This window comes from Schistocerca americana, chromosome 2, assembly GCF_021461395.2.
Source record: "Schistocerca americana isolate TAMUIC-IGC-003095 chromosome 2, iqSchAmer2.1, whole genome shotgun sequence".
In the NCBI taxonomy this organism is placed as follows: Eukaryota; Metazoa; Arthropoda; class Insecta; order Orthoptera; family Acrididae; genus Schistocerca; species Schistocerca americana.
In genome coordinates, this window is record NC_060120.1 from 536,725,305 (window position 1) to 536,746,112 (window position 20,808).

At 40.4% G+C, this 20,808-nt stretch overlaps 1 protein-coding gene across 1 annotated transcript in view; it reads right to left on the reverse strand.

Moving 5' to 3' along the window:
* Positions 1-20,808, reverse strand: part of LOC124593744 (40-kDa huntingtin-associated protein) — a 74,469-nt gene that overhangs the window by 21,352 nt on the left and 32,309 nt on the right. Inside the window, exon 4 of the mRNA XM_047132078.1 lies at positions 3,662-3,923. Within this exon, the coding sequence (XP_046988034.1) occupies positions 3,662-3,923 (262 nt within the window). The remainder of the gene's footprint in view (positions 1-3,661; positions 3,924-20,808) is intronic.

A 20,808-nucleotide genomic window follows, 5' to 3' on the forward strand; every position in this document is an offset into this window, starting at 1 on the left:
TTCAACAGTACACCACATCAGAACTACTACTACTACTGCTATTTTCTCATGGCCCAGAATGTTGGCCCCAAACAATCGGTAGATTACAAAAGCAGACTTTGAAGAAATGATCCAGGCAGACAAGGCACAACCATCAGATAGCAACTGGGCTTATACCTTTATTCTCACACCAAAAAAAGCGGGTGGCTGACATCATAATGATGACTACAGAGGACTCAGTGTTCAGACAATTGTTAACTGGCATCCTGTGCACCACATCAGGGATTTCAGGAACCAACTGATGAGGCACACCATTTTCTCGAAGTTGGACATTGTAAAAGCCTACAACCAAAATTCTGTGACAACAGAGGTCACTTATAAACCTGCAATAACTACGCTCTCTGAACCTTTTGAAGTCTTGGACATGTTCTGTGGCCTATGGAACACACCACAGACCTTTCTGTGCTTTATTGATGTTCTTTAAAAACTAGATTTCTGCTCTGGATACATAGTCGATGTGTTGCCAACATTGGCACTCTCCTAACAACATGGAATTCATCTACACAGTTTTCTGAAGCTCTGATGACTATAAAATCAAATATCTGGTTAAATGTTTCATTGGTACTAACGAAGTGAAGTCCCTGGGATTTTGAGTTTCTGTTACTGGTAGATATCCACCAGCTGGGCACATCAAATTTATTACATCTTATCAGTCTCCAAAAATGATGCGCAAAGTGTGACGGTATCTAAGGTTAAGTTGCAGGAAGCCAGGTGCCACTTCACGTGCCTTTGTCGGTCCCAAGTCCATGGTTTCATGCATTCTCTTTGGACTGGAAAACTACAGGCAGCATTTGAAGCCTGCCAGGCAAGTCTCATGCAAGCTACCTCCGTGCACATCCAATCGCCAATGCCCCACTACAGACTTTCTCAGACACATCATCCTGTGCTGTCAGTGCCATGTTACAACAGAATGTAACTAGGCCCTGGAAGCCCTGGGTTTCTTCTCCAAGAGAACCACAGAAACAGTGCCCTTGGTCACCATTTCACATGGAACTTTTAACAGCCTATTAAGCAGTTAGATACTTACCATCAAGTTGGAAAAACACACCGTCACTATATATACAGATCATGACCATTAGCCACTGACTTTCAAGTATTTGCAGCCTCGAAACAACTATCCCCAGTGCCAATCAATCAACTAAATTTTGTTTCACAATTTAAAACAAAACATTCAGCATGTGAATGGTTTAAAAAATATTCACTGCCAACATTTTGTCTAGAATGGAAAGCATTTCCACACAGTGCATTTTGCCAAACTGGCAGCAGTACAAAATATCTGGCATACTGCAACAAGTCAGCAGACTGACAGCAGCTGTATGTGCATGCCCTTTTACAACAGGTTTTCAAGTCTCTACACACACTCAGACATCATAGAATCCACACTAGGAGGGCACTAGTAATGCAGCACTTTGTGCAGCTCAGTATACAGAACTGCCACATGAATAAAAAAAGGAGAACATTCTCCAGAGAAGATCCTCAGAGCAAAAGAACTTTCTCTGAGTAAGTTCTCAATTTTGTATGAACAAAAAGTTCAAAGCATATTCTCTGATGAGGGAGCTCCTTCTCACTTCCTGACCTCCTTCTTGAGAAGGTTGTTATTGTGTGTCGTTTATCGTGTCCAGCACAGAACACACACATAATATTACATTTCATTTAGCTTGCTCAAACAGGCAAACTATTCAGTGTACAAATATGGAACTGGCATCATTGCGTTCAGGAAGATTTTACTTTTATGTGTGGCAACAAATTATTACGACAAAAAGTTTACGAAAATGCATTTTCTTGCAATGTTACCGAATTTTCAACATGTGGGAAACTTTTTTGTTACTGAAGTTAGGTGAACACATTATGCAAATGAAATCTTAAGATTGCAGGACATTTTCATCTACTAAAAACCAGAACTCTGGTCAAGTTTTCTAAAACAAGATAATTTTGGTTAAATATGATGCATAACGATCTGCTCATGCATCAGTTATGTAAGCACCTGTCTGTGGAATTCGTTACAAGAAATAGATCACTAGATTTGATATACACCAGTTATTGATTATTCTGATCCACCTACTTAATGCTAAACCAACAAAATATAAGATTTATGCTGTGATAAAACATGACGATGAACATCTGGCAATGTCAGTGACACTGTTGTTTGGTGAATACCTAAGTCTTCTCATACATCAGTCTGAAAACTTGGGTCTGCTAAATAGCAAAAAACATGTTTTAGTTTTCACCTCATTTGAAAGGTCGCCCACTCTTCTTTCATGATTTTCAGGAAGGGAGTTCACCAGGAATATAAAATTTTTATTGTTAAACCCATATAAACTTCTACAGTTTCTCTCTCCAGTATTTCTTTGGGCTAGGTATATCTTTTCTTCATTCCAAACAACAAATATTCTAATACTGCTACTAAAAATTAAGTAAAACTTAACCTCAACAGAACTTACTCAGCTTGAAATATGCTACAGAGCAAAAAACCAACAACAACAACGAAGATGTTCTCTGCTTGTGAGAAGCTCCATTAGTTTTATTCATAAGAATTCAGAGTATGTTCTTTGTTTTGAGCAACTTCCCCCACCTTTTCTGAACACTGAGAACATTCTCAGGTGAAGTACATTTTTTGACTTGCTTTATTCAAGTGACATGTGAACTTTCTGCAAAATTTTGAGTATAAAGTATATTCTCCATTTTATTTATATGACTTAATACATCACCACATCGCACAGATGCAAACAGCATTGTGGAGTGCCTACACTGTTTCTTAAAGACTGCTATAACAATACTAATATAATAATACTAAAATACAGTAGCAACCACTGGACACAGAACACCTACCAAACTGCAACAATGTGCACCACATCATCACACGGAGCAGAGCCACCGCCTGGAAACCATTCAGCTGCTTCCCACCCAGATGCAGCAGCCATCTCACAACACCAGCTGGCTCACCAGTATTCAACCACGATAGAAACGCATTACAGATGAAAACTGCAGTTTCGTTTCAATACAACTGACATTTCTTAGCTGAAGTTAGTAGAAAAAATTAACTATTTTCTTTGTGGGTGAGTAGTGTAGCAACCTCGGCTCACAGGTCAAGCTATACTTCTCCAGTTGTAACATTGTGAATGACAAACACTAGAGAAAGCACACTCTCCAGCAGACAATACATCACTACCTGCCATGGCCAGAGGATTAGAGTGTTTGTGGTTGTCAAAAGCGCATTACGTAAAATAACCCGAGGGATGCTAATAGTATACTATGTGATAGTAGTAATTTATCTTGTTGTTCTACAAACCAATAGAGTCCCATCTTTAGGTGAAATGTACTGTTTATTAAGTACCTATAGCATCCCATAAGTGACTGAGCTAGAATGTATAATACTTGAACAGCAAATTATAAAATTTACTCATCAGGCTTTGTTTCATTTGATATTAAGCATTTGATTATTTTTCATGCAGATTGTGTGGAGACATGAAGTATTCAAACTTCAGTTCCCTTAAATTAACTTCTAATTTATTTGATAAAAAATTATAGGATCATTCCGGAAAGAAAACTAACCACTGTAACTTAGTAATGACAGCAACTGATGGCAGTTTATTGGTCTAATAAAATTAGGTTACTTACATACCTAATTCAATTCGGCAGGATGCAAGATGCCCTAGGCAGCTTAGTCTGTCAAGTGGACTTGTAGTTTGTTGTGCAGCTAATTTGAACTGTGTAGCAGCTTCTGCCACACGTCGCAAGTCATTTTTCAGTGCTAAACCCAGTTCAACAGCTAATCCTGTGGAAAGTGGACAAGGAAGCATTGCTGCACCTGAAATAGGGGGCTGCTCAGCTGTATGGTGCTGCTGCCATCTATTTGCAGCATGTCCATAGCAGCTTGCAGCAGCCTGAAACACATACCATGTACAATAAATACACTGCAGTTAAAAGACTGGAGGTCATATGACTAATTTTGCCACAAATCTCTCTCTCTCTCTCTCTCTCTCTCTCTCTCTCTCTCTCTCTCTCTCTCTCTCCCCCACCCCCCCTTCCCCCTCTCATATCTGGATTACAACACACATGAAATAAGTGACTTTTTTTTGTATGGTTCTTTCCTAGTATGGAATGCATGTGTGGTCAGTCCTGTCAAAACAGACCTTTAAGTTAATTCTTAAAGTATAACTGCCAGACCACAAAACGTAGAAGCTCAGTTTTCAATCCCCAGTTGCTCCTAGGATTTTTTCCCCTCTGTCACATTTTACTTCTTTCATCTCTGTCTACCATTTCTTAATATGGAAAATCCTAAGTTATATCTCAGTTCAAAATTCATGTTAAACTGTAGATCCCTCTACAACTGGTTGGGAAAATCAGTTCAAGCATTAGAGGAATACAAGGGTATATCATCTCCAATAGGAACACTGTGGTGTTCAAGTTACTTTTGGATTCAGAATAATGTTACCTTACTTGTACATCTTGCTTTCACTGATGTTCTTTTTAGTTTACAAAAGTTATTAGTAGTTTGTAAACAGAAAATACTACTAATAGAATGTAGTTCTTCCACGAGTACAGTCTTGGATAGAATTCCTTCTGCTTTCTTGCCATACAATATCTCAAGCTTTCAACAACTTCTTCCACAGACGTTGTTAGAAGATGATTTGTTAACTGATTCTGTGCTGGTCCATCAAACTTTTGATAGCTTCTTCCATCATCATCATCAGCAGCAGCAGTAACAGCAGCAGCACAACCACAGCCGCCACTGCCAGCGCCACCGCCACCACCACGAACTGATTGCCATGGCTGACACTATGGTGGTATTTGGTTACACAAGATGATCTTAATAGCTTTGATGACAAACTCTTAGTTCGTCACTTCATCGGGCAAGGTTATTGTCTTATCAAACAAAATTCTATGCTTGATGTGCATGAGAGAATTTTAAGAAACTGATGCATACAAATTTTGATATTTAATCCTGCATAAGTGTTCTGCACAACATTCTGACAGTATACGTTTGGACTGGTCAATATACCACCTTCCATACTCCCAAGAGAAATGTTACAATTTTAAGGAAGAATGAGACTGTGTTTTATCATGTTTGGCACGTCTTTTATCTTTCTGAACAGTTTAAAACAGAATGAGACAAAAACATTGTTTACGCATTCCATCATCAAGGAACAACAACAGATCATGCAACAACTGAATGAACCTTCCCTGACACTAAAAGAAGAGACAGCCAAAAAACTAATCCATATTACAGGTGCCACCATGTGAAATTATACCAATCTGATTCTTAGAATATGTCAACTGGGTCTCCTATGAACCACATAAATTACTACTTCTGATTTACGAATTAGTTTTTCCAATAATTTTTCGTTCAATGGGGTTGATGTTGTTCCTGAACATCTAACCACTTCGGTCCAGTTTTCTTTTTTGTTTTCTCTGGAAATGGAGATCTAAATTCTTGTTTCAAAATGTATCTCTGTTCAAAATTTCATGTTCTTCAGTCTTCTTCTCTTTCAGATGACTTCAATTTATTAGAGCCAGCAGCACCACAGAGACTTTTTCTAGTAGATATGTTCAAAAATTGTCTTTCACAGATAATGTATATTACAGGCAATCCAAACACTGAAGCTGAGTCATCCAGTGGAACTTTCACCAGCACAAGTTGAAATGTCCTGTACCTCGAGGAAAATGTAAATTTCAAAGATCATCAATATGAAATCGTATCCTGTGCCACTTAGCACTTCTCAATCATCTAAACTTTTCCTGCGTTAGTGATCACGTACCATGTTGTTCAAACCAGTATAGGCATCCACAAATCTGAAAGGCCCATGAAAATAGTAACACATTTAAGAAAAACGGATGTAAAAATGTATCGAGCACATCTAGCAGAAAGCCCTTCACATTAGCTGACCAAAGAGTGTAGACAATTTAGAAGAGCACATCAATAAATCAGATATCGGGTGAGAGACAAACATTTTCTGGTGGAGAGTGCAGGGACTAAACAGGCAACAGACGCAGCATCAGGAGATTGTGGGTCAGAGAGATGGGGAAAAAGGAGAGGACCGGGAAAGACAAGCGAAATTGTTGGTAGCGGGTGGCAAATAGATAGTGTGGGAGATGAGAATGGGGAGGTGATGACAGGATGAACAGGGCGGAAACTGTTGGGCAGAGGGTGCGGGGACAGTAGTTACTGTAGATTCAGGCCGGGATAATTATGGGAGTGGAAAATAAGTTGTAAGTGAACTCCGATCTGGGCAGTTCCAAAAAGCTGGTAGTGGAAGAAAGGAACCAGATGGCTCAGGTAGTGAAGCAGCCATTGAAATCAAGTATGTTATGGTCAGCTGCTATTGTGCCACAAGGTGGTCTACTTTGCTCTTGACCACAGTTTAGTGGTGGCCATTCATCCTGGTGGACAGCTGGTTGGTAGCCATACCAATATAAAAATCTGTGCAATTATTGCAGCCCAGCTGGAAATGACATGGCTGCTCTCAGAGGTGCCTCAGCTCCAGATGGGGTAGGATAAACCTTTGCCAGGACTGGAATAGGAAATGCTGGGTGGGTGGATTACGTAGGTTTTGCACTGGCAGTGGCACAGGGATGGACTAGCATGTTGTGGAGGTTGTGTACGTGATGGAGCACTACTTTAAGAGGGGTGGGAAGTATCTCCAGTAGGATGTCCCTCATTTCAGGGCATGATGATAGGTAATTAAAGTCCTGACAAAAGATGTGATTCAGCTGTTCCAGTCTGGGTGGTACTGGCTGATGAATGGGACACCTCTTTTTGGCTGGTTCTTGAGGGTGGTAGGAGGATTGGGGGGTGTGAAGGGAAATGGTGCCGAAGATTTGTTTGCAGTCCACCTACCATCATGCCCTGGAATGAGGGACATCCTACCAAAGATACTTCCCACCCCTCCTAAAGTGGTGCTCCGTTGCACCCCTGACTCATCTGTTGAAAGACCTGCCTCATACCTGTCACATCATCCTGCCATGCCCTCTCATCTCATGCATCCTTCCCCACCCCCTCCTCACCTCCATTTACCCAGACAACTGCCTTCAATAACTGATAATCAACAGTCAGCTTGCCACGACTGTGGGTGTGAGCGTTCAGGTGTCTGTGTGGTTGTGTTTGTGAATGTGTGTACTTTTGCTAGAGAAACAACAAGAGTTTGAAAGGTAGTGAGAATACTGTATTTTTTTGAGAATTACTATGCACCATATTAGTCAGCTATAGGTGATTGGTTACCTTTCCCTTACTTCACAGTATTCCATCCAGGAATTTCCACTCTTGTTGGACACTATATCAAAATTGATTGACACCTAGAAAAAGTGACACTTAGCAGTGATACTGATGAAGAGTGGCACAGAACAAATACAGAAAATGCAGCTAAAGAAGCAGTGGGAGAAAGATAGAAAGTACAAAATCAAATCAAACTAAGAATATGGACTGAAGAATTACGAGGGCAGTTCAATAAGTAATGCAACACATTTTTTTTCTGAAACAGGTGTTGTTTTATTCAGCATTGAAATACACCAGGTTATTCCCCAATCTTTTAGCTACACAACACTATTTTTCAACGTAATCTCCATTCAATGCTACGGCCTTACGCCACCTTGAAATGAGGGCCTGTATGCCTGCACGGTACCATTCCACTGGTCGATGTCGGAGCCAACGTCGTACTGCATCAATAACTTCTTCATCATCCGCGTAGTGCCTCCCACGGATTGCGTCCTTCATTGGGCCAAACATATGGAAATCCGACGGTGCGAGATCGAGGCTGTAGGGTGCATGAGGAAGAACAGTCCACTGCAGTTTTGTGAGCTCCTCTCGGGTGCGAAGACTTGTGTGAGGTCTTGCGTTGTCATGAAGAAGGAGAAGTTCGTTCAGATTTTTGTGCCTACGAACACGCTGAAGTCGTTTCTTCAATTTCTGAAGAGTAGCACAATACACTTCAGAGTTGATCGTTTGACCATGTGGAAGGACATCAAACAGAATAACCCCTTCAGCGTCCCAGAAGACTGTAACCATGACTTTACCAGCTGAGGGTATGGCTTTAAACTTTTCTTGGTAGGGGAGTGGGTGTGGCGCCACTCCATTGATTGCCGTTTTGTTTCAGGTTCGAAGTGATGAACCCATGTTTCATCGCCTGTAACAATCTTTGACAAGAAATTGTCACCCTCAGCCACATGACGAGCAAGCAATTCCGCACAGATAGTTCTCCTTTGCTCTTTATGGCGTTCGGTTAGACAACGAGGGACCCAGCGGGAACAAACCTTTGAATATCCCAACTGGTGAACAATTGTGACAGCACTACCAACAGAGATGTCAAGTTGAGCACTGAGTTGTTTGATGGTGATCCGTCGATCATCTAGAACGAGTGTGTTCGCACGCTCCGCCATTGCAGGAGTCACAGCTGTGCACGGCCGGCCCGCACGCGGGAGATCAGACAGTCTTGCTTGACCTTGTGGCGATGATGACACACGCTTTGCCCAACGACTCACCGCGCTTTTTTCCACTGCCAGATCACCGTAGACATTCTGCAGGCACCTATGAATATCTGAGATACCCTGGTTTTCCGCCAAAAGAAACTCGATCACTGCCCATTGTTTGCAACGCACATCCGTTACAGACGCCATTTTAACAGCTCCGTACAGCGCTGCCACTTGTCGGAAGTCAGTGAAACTACATGAGACGAAGCGGGAATATTTGAAAATATTCCACAAGAAATTTCCAGTTTTTTCAACCAAAATTGGCCGAGAAAAAAAAATGTGTTGCATTACTTATTGAACTGCCCTCGTACAAGCATCTGTATAAGAAACACAGAAGTCATATGAAGAGCTCCTAAAGAACACACGTGAAGCTGAAAATCACTGTCAACAAAAGTAAAACGAATTATGCTTGACAACGTGTATGACAGGACCATCAAAAATCTTGGGACCAATTCATTTCCTGTATCAAACAGGATGTACATGAAAAACAAAGTCTAACATACACAGTAATGAGACATATAAAACAATCAGAAAAAGATACAGAAAAACTGAATATAACTGAAGAGGTTCAATGGGTTAGACACTACCACAAGTTATGGTGCAAACAGGATGATGTTGGGAAGATGTGAGTGTCAATGAGGAAAACAAATTTCGTAATACTGACAATAAAACAATGGATCCACTAAAAATGTGTGAAAAAAACTTTAAAATTAGGAAAGTTGCAGGAATAGATGGAATAAATGCAGAGTTAATCAGATGTGCAGGAAACTCTGTTCATCTCAGATTCCTATATCTTATAAATGTGTCCTAGCAAAAAAGCAATTCCAACATAAAAAAAAACAGGAGAAGTTATCTCCCTATTCGAAAAGCACAATAGAAGCAAAAGTGGAAACTAGGCATTACTCTGTTAAATGTGGCATAGAAGAGCTACTAAAAAATCATGAACAATAAAATAGAGTACTAATTGAGGTACTTCTCCAAGAAGACCACAGAGGATTAGGAAAGGACATTCATGTAGCCACAATACATTTACAATAAAATGACTATAGATAAACAAAGAGAATTTTATCTTTAAGCCTACATCGGTTTTATAGGTTTTGAAAAGCTTTTAATCAAGCTGATCAAAATAAAATATAAATAATAATGAAAACCAGCGGCTATGCATCACACCTCACACGGATATATTCAGAAACAAAAATACAAGGACAGAAAAAAAATACAAAGAGAGGAAAAAAAACAAAGAGAGGAAAAAAAACAAAGAGAGGAAAAAAAACAAAGAGAGGAAAAAAACAAAGAGAGGAAAAAAAACAAACAGAGGAAAAAAAACAAAGAGAGGAAAAATAACAAAGAGAGGGAAAAAAACAAAGAGAGGGAAAAAAACCAAAGAGAGGGAAAAAAACCAAAGAGACAAAAAAACCAAAGAGAGAAAAAAAACCAAAGAGAGAAAAAAAACAAAGATAGAAAAAAAAACCAAAGATAGAAAAAAAAACCAAAGGTAGAAAAAAAACAAAGATAGAAAAAAAAACAAAGATAGAAAAAAATACAAGGATAGAAAAAAATACAAAGGTAGAAAAAAATACAAAGGTAGAAAAAGGACACATGGGGTTAAAAATCAATCGATGATACTTTTCTCTCACTTACTTGATGACACTTTTTTATCAATCACACCCCCCACACAATGATGAAAGGATAATAGTCAGTGAGTATGGTTTCAGTTGCCCAATACTGCAGGTGTGTGTGTGTGTGTGTGTGTGTGTGTGTGTGTTTTTTGACGAAGGCCTTTATGGCCGAAAGCTTTATTTGTAACAGACTTTTTGTTGTGCCTATCTGCGACTCAGCATCTTCGCTAGATGGCGAGTAGCAACCTTCTTTTTCATAATATTGTTGAAAGGATAAAAATTTATCACTTATTACATTTTCACTGTCTGTGTAGTAAAACTGCAGCATCAGGCATGGCCTTTAATTTATTACTTCTTTGCTAATAACTCTATTCACAATCTATTTTGCAGACAGTACTCACATACGCCACTAAAGATACCTGCAAATATATATCATTGTATTAAACTTCCTGGCAGATTATAACTGTGTGCCAGACCAAGACTCGAACTTGGGACCTTTGCCTTTCGCGGGTAAGTGCTCTACCAACTGAGCTACCCAAACACGACTCTCACCCCGACCTCACAACTTTACTTCCGCCAGCACCTCGTCTCCTACTTTCCAAACTTCACAGAAGCTCTCCTGCGAAACTTGCAGAACTAGCACTCCTGGAAGAAAGGATATTGCGGAGACATGGCTTAGCCACAGCCCCCTTTCTTCCAGGCATGCTAGTTCTGTAAGTTTCGCAGGAGAGCTTCTGTGAAGTTTGGAAAGTAGGAGACGAGGTATTGGTGGAAGTAAAGTTGTGAGGCCGGGGCGTGAGTCGTGCTTGGGTAGTTCAGTTGGTAGAGCACTTGCCCGCGAAAGGCAAAGATCCCGAGTTCGAGTCTCGATTTGGCACACAGTTTTAATCTGCCAGGAGGTTTCATATCAGTGCACACTCCGCTGCAGAGTGAAAATCTCATTCTGGAAACATCCCCCAGGCTGCTGCTCCAGTTGCGACATCAAGTGAAAAATTAACTCAACAACCACGGAAAAAAATTGGTCCATTAAGAATAACAGATTGTGCAGTCCCATTTCCTCCAAGTTTATTTTCAAAACTAATTATGTGTTTATAAACTGGCAAGCAGTGGCGACAATGACGATACACATGTTGACGTGGCATAGTGCTTCAATGCTGTTGCAGATAGAGCTCACAGCGGAATGGTTCCGCTGGCATGCACTGCCCGCTTATATAGACACAGCGTGACCTTGATTACGTAAGGTGCTGATAATGGACTTAGACTCTGCAGGCACCAGCAGGCGAGCAAAATAGCGTACGTGCGCTGTGGTCGTACTAACAGCGCACTACTGCTGGTGCGCCGGCCTAGCGCCAAGCCAGGCAGGTTGCATAACCGGCCGGCTGGGCGCCCAGCAGGCAGTGCAGCATTATGCTTTGTTAATTTTTTCAAATTGTTGCATCCTTGAGCCCCCGATGCTCAAGAGTCATCTGAGACACCGTAATTGAGCCGATAATCATCAACTGGAATGATGACTCAACAACCACAGAGGAAAGCAGTAAAGCAGACAAATAAGAAAACTGTGATGAGGAGAACGCCAAATGAGAGCAACTGAGATGGGACATGTGCAACATTTTACATTGTAATTTATTGTGCAGTTATAACACTTTCACCACCTGAGCAGGCCTTGAAGGCCCAACATTACTGACTCGCCACTGTGTCATGCTCAGCCCTTAGGAGTCACCAGATACAGATATGCAGGGGCAGGTGGCCAGCACACTGCTATGCCACCCGTTGTCAGCTTTCATGATCAGTGGCACTACTGCTCAATCAAGTGTCTCCTCAATTGACCTCATACAGGCTGTTTGTGCACCCCGTTTGCCAACCACACATGGTAGACCCACACAGTGACCCATCCAAGTGCTACCCAAGCCTGATGGCGATTAACTTCAGTGATCTGATGGAAACTGGTGTTACCACTATGGCAAGGCCATTGGCTTTTATAAGTAATAATTTAATAAAAATTTTATTGCAAACAAATAGTATCATTAGTGATTTTTTATTGATTATGGGGAACTGGTGTGTTCAGCAGCTGTAAGATGATTTGGAAAATGAGGTAGGTATTTATAGTAATCATACCCATACAGTTTTAGTACTGATCTAGATTTCAGCTATCAAGCTAACATAATTGCATTTAGAATGTGTCATACTACCTGACCAATTATGCAATTTTGTTAGTGTGCTAATTTGTTTGAACTTCACTAGTTATATTTCTTATCATAAATGTTTTTCTCAATGATTTGTGTACATTTATATTAACATACAATATCTAATGCTGTCTATAAGAATTTTACACACTATAGATGGTAAATAACAAATTCAATGAGAAGACTTTTGAATGTTTCCAAATTAAAATAATGCATTCGTACACTGCTTACAGAATGATATAACTGACATACTCAAAAGTCAACATTTCACCACAGATATGCAATTATACTGATTTTGACCAAAGCAGAAACTATTACAACGAGTAACAGAACTGCATGTGACTGTCAAATGCTTGTGACTCATGGATTGGAAACAGCACACTAACAGCCACCCGCCAGTATGCCTGCCCAGACCTATAGACAACTTTAACCTAAGAGTTTTCATTTTTTCTAAAAGTTGGTGCTACAAGGGAGAGGTAAGGTGGCAGAATTAAATTTAAAAGAAAGGAAATGAGAAGAAGAAAGAACCAGGAAGAAATAGTACAAAAAAAGACTAACCACTCAAGCCAGTGTAGTGTCATCAGAACCTTATTTAGTTCCATACAAATCTCTACAAACTTTAGAAAAAGCATTGAGAAGACTAAAAAAAAAAGTCATTTCCAGATACTCCAACTACTGAGTATGCCATAGTGAAGAAATTAATGGTTACAAAGTCAGGGCTTAAACTGTATACCATGATTTCTGGTGAGGACAAATAAACAGCTGAAAATGTGTATAACAGAGATTACACAGCCTATCAACACCCAGCAGAAGGGATACAAAATCAATTAAAGATCTTGAGAACAAGAAGCTTTGCTGAAATGTTGCGTACTTCTCTCAATTAAAGCAGCTTATGAGCAGTTTTAGAAAGACTAATTGGACCACATAAGGAAGGCTACATTTTATGCATTACAGTCAAATAATATTTTATTGGTTTCTGATACACTGCAAAATGTATACATCTATAGATATCACACTAACTTTGAAAAATCTGAAAAATGCACAGGAAAATAACACTTACTCACACATAAAATTTAGAAATTTTAGGTCTAAGCTTCAATCTAGGTTAAATAATGAAGTTAAAAAGAAGTCAATTGGAAACAACAGATTCATAATGATAGACAACTGAAACTTGTATAAATGAATGGTATCATTGCATATGTAGTGGAGGAAGGAAGATTAGAGTTTAATGGTTCATTGATAGTGAGGTCATAAGAGACAAAGCACAAGCTCTGATTATGAAAGGAGAAGGAAATAGGGCATGACCTTTACAAGCACACCTTCCTAACATTTGCCTGGAGAAATTTAGGGAAAGCATGGAAAACCTAAATACGGATGGCTGAACAGGGATTTGAACTATCGTCATCCCAAATTTGAGTCCAGTCTCCTAACCAATGCACCATCTTGCTCAGTCAGATGTAGCATCAGAAACTTTGAAACAAATTATTAAATTCCAATTTCACAGCTTCATCCAACTCTTAATCTGCTGAGACAAGAAAGCAGAATGAAGCTCCAGAAACAGAAACTGGAAAGCGACAGACAGACTTTGTGGAACATTTCTCTCTTATCATGCAAGATAAAATTCAGAGTGCTCATTTGTCACACAAGCAAACAACAGTTTTTACAGCTTGTACCTGAAGAGCTGATAAAACATTTTCTTACACCACCACCAGGGGAAAACTGACACCTAGAAAGATTTCTGTTGCTGTGTTTTTACATAGCTGCAAAAGCACTACTTGGTGTAACATTGTGCAAGTTCTACAATTTTTCCATCAAAATAACTGCTTGATATTTTCAGGCGGTGGTAGTTGCTCTCTCCAGTACTGCAAGGCGAGACTAGTGATGATTACAGGTCATCAACCAAACTCGTCAGGCCAAGTGTAGGAATTATGCACGCACAGTGAGGTGATCACAGGTGGAGGGAAGCACTGCTCTTACTGCACCCTACCAGGAACTGAAGAAATTCCTTCTGTGTTTGTAGTGGGCAATGACTGTGTTGCTGAATGCTCCAGTATTTAAAAGCTCAAGTTGCTCTCTGCAGCTCACTGCATCGGGTCCCAAATACGAAGATCTTTTTTCTCCTGATTGAATTTAATGGTAGCCAGTGCAGGATTATGAGCAGTGCTTAGTTGAAACCCCGCATCTCTGTTGATAAGATTGTCCACCAGATGTGTGTAGCCTCCTTAAAAACCAATCCCAAAATGATGATGCTGTGGATAAAACTTCAATCTTCTCATAAAACATGTGATGGCCCGCGTTCAAGCAATGCGCCAGAACCACAAATGTATTGGCTAAGGCATGCATATCAATGGTGTTCTACACAATGTTCTCGCAAGGCGCAATGTGTGTGCCACATATAAGATTTCCGACAATGAAATGGGATCTTATACGCGCTGCATTTTCTAAGCCCAAGATCGTCCTTGACAAAACACAGATCATCCTTGACAAAACAAAAATTTCTCAGAATGAGATTTTCACTCTGCAGCAGAGTTTGCACTGATATGAAACTTCCTGGCAGATTAAAACTGTGTGCCGGACCAAGACTCGAACTCGGAGCCTTTGCCTATTGCAGGGAAGTGTTCTACCATCTGAGCTACCCAAGCACAACTCACGCCCCGTGCTCACAGCTTCACTTCTGCCAGTACCTCGTCTCCTATCTTCCAAACTTTACTAGAATGAAATTTTCACTCTACAGCGGAGTATGCGCTGATATGAAACTTCCTGGCAGATTAAAACTGTGTGCCGGACCGAGACTCGAACTCGGAACCTTTGCCTTTCGTGGGCAAGTGCTCTACCAGCTGAGCTACCCAAGCATGACTCACGCCCCGTCCTCACAGCTTTAATTCCGCCAGTACCTCGTCTCCTACCTTCCAAACTTCACAGAAGCTCTCCTGCGGACCTTGCAGAACTAGCACTCCTGGAAGAAAGGATATTGCAGAGACATGGCTTGGCCACAGCCTTGGGCAGCTCAGATGGTAGAGCACTTGCTCGCAAAAGACAAAGGTCCCAAGTTCGAGTCTCGGTCTGGCACACAGTTTCAATCTGCCAGGAAGTTTCAAAAATTTCTCAATTTTGCTGGTGGGGGAAAAAAAAAAGAAAGAAGTTGTGTCTTTTGAAGATTCTTTCTATTCTTGAGACATTTCACCAAAATACCACAGCATGCATAATACAAACATAACTCTGTGCAAATCTGTCTGCAGTAGACACTAAGTCCCAGCATTCTGCTGGATTAGATTAGATTAGATTAGTTTTCCATTCCATAGATCCATGCTCAGGAGATCCTCGTGGATGTGGAACATGTCATTTTTTTATTATTTTTTTTTTAAGCTGAAATAACAATACTAATAATATGAATATATACAATACATCATTTGTTTCTATTAAAAAATTCGTCAATGGAGTAGAAGGAGTTGGCCACTAGTAAGTCTTTCAGGCTCCTTTTAAACTACTCTTTATTTGCAACTAAATTTTTTATGTTTGCTGGAAAATTATTGAAGATTAGTGTTCCTGAGTAGTGGACCCCTTTTTGAACTAAAGTAAGTGCTTTTAAGTCCTTGTGCAGATCATTTTTGTTCCTGGTATTGTATGTATGAACTGAGCTGTTTGTTGGAAAGAGAGATATATTATTTAGGACAAACTTCATTGAGGAATAAATATACTGAGAGGCAGTAGTTAGTATACCCAGTTCTTTGAAGAAGTTTCTACAGGATGTCCATGAATTTACTCCACAAATAATACGTATTACACACTTTTGGACTCTGAAAACTTTTGCTTGACTTGAAGAGTTACCCCAAAATATTATATTGGCTTTCCTTCTAACCATGACATCCAAGAATGGCAAGCTGTCACCTTTTTCCACTTCCTTGGTGAACTGAATATTCAAATAGAGTGAGTTCAAATGTTGGAGAAACATAGGTAGTGTATCTATTTTGAGGTCCATAACCCAACCACAGTGCTTTTTCCTCAAAGTCTTCCACAAAATACTTTCTTGAGCACTAAAACTGCTGTGTTATCCAGAACCTTATCTGTGGGATTAAACATGTTGTGTCATCAAAGTGCATTTGCTTCTTGCATTCAGTATTCCAGCCGCGTGTATTTTGACATTTGGCGAACCTTAGCTTGTTGTTTAATCCATCATGCTAGTACCCAGGCAGTGCTATCTACCCAGTCCCAGCATGCAACAGAGAGTTCAGAAGAGATCTTTACATGTTATGATAATTTCATGGACACCATGTGCAGTTCCTATTGCATACGACATAACCCCTTCTCCCCCAATCTCCAATCTCTCTCTCTCTCTCTCTCTCTCTCTCTCTCTCTCTCTCTCTCTCTCTCTCTCCCCATCACTTGCTTGTCGTTTAGTTCTAATGACAGCACCGGCAAGTCAGTATAATGTTTAAATTTAGAAAACTTAGGAATGGTTTGCTTGTCATGACATCTAAAATGGCCACTGTGCATTGTAATACACCTCCCTTACTATGTAATTTGTCAAACTCATGTACATAGTTAGCTGTTTCTTCCCCATAGACGTGTCACATGTGACTTTTTCAGTCTTTCCTGACAAATCTGTTACAAATACACTTATCAAGCTTAATGTCAGATAACATTGTTTGCCTCCCATAATATTTCATCAAAACAACTGTTTGACATCTTGACATGGTGGTAGTTACTGTCATCATTGCCACAAAATGCGACACATGACAATTGCGCGGTGGTGCTGAAATTTATCAGGCCATGAGCAGGAATTACTAATTCACAGGGAGGTGAGTCCAGTTGGATGGAAGCAGTGCTTGTAATACCTGATAAGTTTCATTGCTCCCATGCAGTTATCACCAGTTGTGTCTTGCAGCAGTGAAGACAGCAACTACCATCATCTGAAGACATCTAACAGTTGTTTCAATGAAATATCGTAGAACTTGCACAATGTTATTCAGCGGCAAACCCAAGTACAGCATTTAGAATAGATTCATCCAGAATGCTTGAAAAGCCACAAAATTGTAATAAAGCTTTCTTCAACTGCTTATCTGCAGCCGATAAATATTTGGAAAAAATCATTTTTTGTGACAACGACTGTACAGTTTTATTTACCCTCGACCAGTTTCAATACTAGCTGCCAATTTCACAGGAGGTACTGCAAGGTAGAAGACACGATAAAAGAAGTATGTGATTTCCTACAATCTTATAATATGAAAATAGATGCAAAAACTTTTTGAAAAATTGGACATTCACACAATGCATATCAATTGGTGAAAAATATATCTCTGCCAAATATGGCAACATCAAGTACAAAGTGTGATACATTATCACAGTAACTGTTTCACGGAATTTCCACTGTAGTAGATTTACACCACTTTTGTGCGATAACTTGTATACAGTTTATCTTAACATTGAATAACCACCACAAGCTCAGACAGAATATGATCTATACAAGGAGACATTATTTAATTGATATACAGTACACAGGTCATAATACTGCCCAAAGATAAAATTACAAAATTAAGAGAAGACATACAGGTTCATCAAAGAATATACACAGGTCATATACAGTCCAAAGATAAAATTACAATATTAAAAGAAGAAATTACATGGTTATCAAAGAACATCAGGCTATATTCATGGGTTGCTGGTTTATCTTCTGTGTTGTTTCTTTCATCACAGACGAAGCAGATAAAAATTCAAGTTAAGATGGCATCTATTAGTATTGATGATACGGGTACGTTTCCCAAAAATGTATGTCACATTTGCATACAAAACTAAATAAACCCTGAACATAGATGTTTTTCACTCCCTGACTGGAGGAACCTACAGTAGTCAAATACTCCATACCTATTTAGTGTTTACTACATTAGACAGCATTTCACAAAAAATATTTTTAATTTCACAATATTTCAGTGCCTGTGTTGTTCAGAAATATGTTGCAATATCATATACAAGATCTCTTCAAAAACTTCTGGAACTTTTGTCCACAAATTTTTTCTACACTTATCTTTTGCTTCTTGTGCATGGTCTCCTTTGAAATAGCCGTCTGCAAATTTTTTTGATCTCATCTATTGTTGCAAATCTTTGTCCTTTCAATGGGGTTTTCAACTTTGGAAATAAAAAAAGTCTGCAGGGTCAGGTCTGGGGAGTACGGAGGATGAAGCAACACAGTAATTTCAGTTTTTGTGCAATAGTCACACACCAACAGGGACAAATGTGCAGGTGCGTTACCATAACGCAAGAGCCATGATTTGTCTCGCCACATTTCAGGCCATTTCCTTCTCACATTTTCTCGCAGGTGTCACAACACGTCCCGGTAGTACCATCAATTAACAGTTTGTCCCTGTGGCACGAATTCATGATAAACTAATTCTTCAAAGTAAAAGAAAACTATCAGCATGGCTTTGACATTTGACCTGACCTGACGAACTTTTTTTTTATCTTGCAGAACCTTTCCTGACCCATTGTGAAGACTGAAACTTGGTCTCAACATTGTAACCGTTAGCCCAAGTCTCATCACCAGTTATGATTCTCTTAAGGCACATCTCCCTCTCATTTGTGCAAGCCAAAAGCTCTTCACAGATTGCAAGGTGAAGATCTTTCTGGTCTTGACTCACAAGCCATGGGATGAACTTGGCAGCAACATCATGCATTCAAAGATGCTGTGTCAGGATTTCATAATAGATCCAACCAAAATGTTACATTCTTCTGCAATTTCTCTGACAGTCAACCTTTGGCTGGCATGCACAATTTTGATGATGTCCCTGGCACGAGCGTCATCAGTAGATACTGAAGGAGGTCCCAAACGAGGCTCATCTTTAACACCCATCTGGTTGTTTTTAAATGGTTGTTTGTTTATTTTGTTTTGCTTTATTTGTTTTGCTTTAGTGTGCAAAAACAACTGGGGTCATACACACCCAAGTCAAAACTATAGGACACGAAGACAGAGAGGAGTTAAAAAACAGCTATACATCAGTCCCAAGTGACATAAGGAAAGAACTAAACACAGGGACATGGAGAAAAAAGGGCTAAAAAAGACACCATACAGGAATGGAGGTCCAAAACTAAAAATTAAATAGCCTTCATCATATTGCTTTGGCAGATAAAAAGTAAAATGCGGTCGGCAAGCTGTGCGACATTTTCTAAAACGGCTTATAACTCAGACGGCAAATCCAAGCGGGAACGTAAACGGTTAAAAAATGGGCATTCCGTCAGGAAGTGGTGGACAGTTAAACTTGGGCGCAATACATACAAAGTGGTGGGGTAGTGCCACTTATCAAATGATGATGGCTAAAAAGGCATGCCCAACACACAGGAAAGTTAAAATAACCTCCTCCTGGCGGAAGGGCCAAAGGGGGTCGTCCAAGCTTCTGTGAGAGGCTTAATAAGCCGGAGCTCATTCCTGTGAAGGGAGGACCATTGGCAATGCCAAAGGGAGACTACCTCCTGATAGACGGCAAGATAGAAATCATCAGAGGGAATACAGGAACTAGTGGGCTGAGGTATGACAATTGCAGCCTTGACAGCAGTGTCAGCAGCCTCATTTCCTGGCAAACCGACATGACCAGGAACCCACATAAACATCACAGTGGCTCCACCAAGAGTGAGCAAGTGGCAGTTTTCCTGGACGCGTTGCACTAAGCAATGGACAGTGTACAGAGCACGTAGACTTTGAAGGGTGCTGAGTGAGTCTGAGCAGAGGACACGATTGAATAGTCTGTCATTGGATGTACTCTGTGGCCTGATATAGGGCGAAGAGCTCAGCTGTCAATACTGAGCAGTGTGCCAGAAGTCGATATTGAAAAACACAGGCGCCAATGATGAAGGCACACCCTACCCCACGGTCAGTCCGAGAGCCAACAGTGTACACAAAGGAAAGGTAGTATCACAAAGTTCCATGCAAAGGTTGTGAAACTTAAGGCGATAGAGCGAGGCTGGAGTAGTGTCCTTAAGAAGCGAATGAAGGCCAAAGTTAAAATGGGCCGCTTCACGAAGCCAAGGTACTGATAGGTTCACACCCACTGGGAAAGTTGCAGGTAGTGTGAATTTAAGCCGTCATAGCAAATGCTGAAAGTGGTAACAGAAGAGGGACACGCCCCATACTTGTGATCAAAGGAATCATCGAAGAAGGAGGCATACGATGGGTGGCCACACTTGGCAGACAAATAGCATGCATACCTGCTGCGGAGAAAGTCATGGCCGTAGGACAGTGGTAGTTCAGCAGCGTCAGCATACAGACTCTCGAACGGGCTAGTGTAAAAGGCGCCATTGGCCAAATGGATGCCATGATGGTGGTTAGCGTTGAGACCGCGTAAGAGGGATGGACGTGCAGATGCATAAACAAAGCACCCATAGTCAAGCTTCAAATGGACAAGGGACCAGTAAGGGACCAGTACAAATAGAGAAGGGTGGTTCAATCGGCACCCCAGGAAATACCATCGAGGACATGTAGGACATTGAGGAATCATGTACAGTGGGCTGCCAGGTAA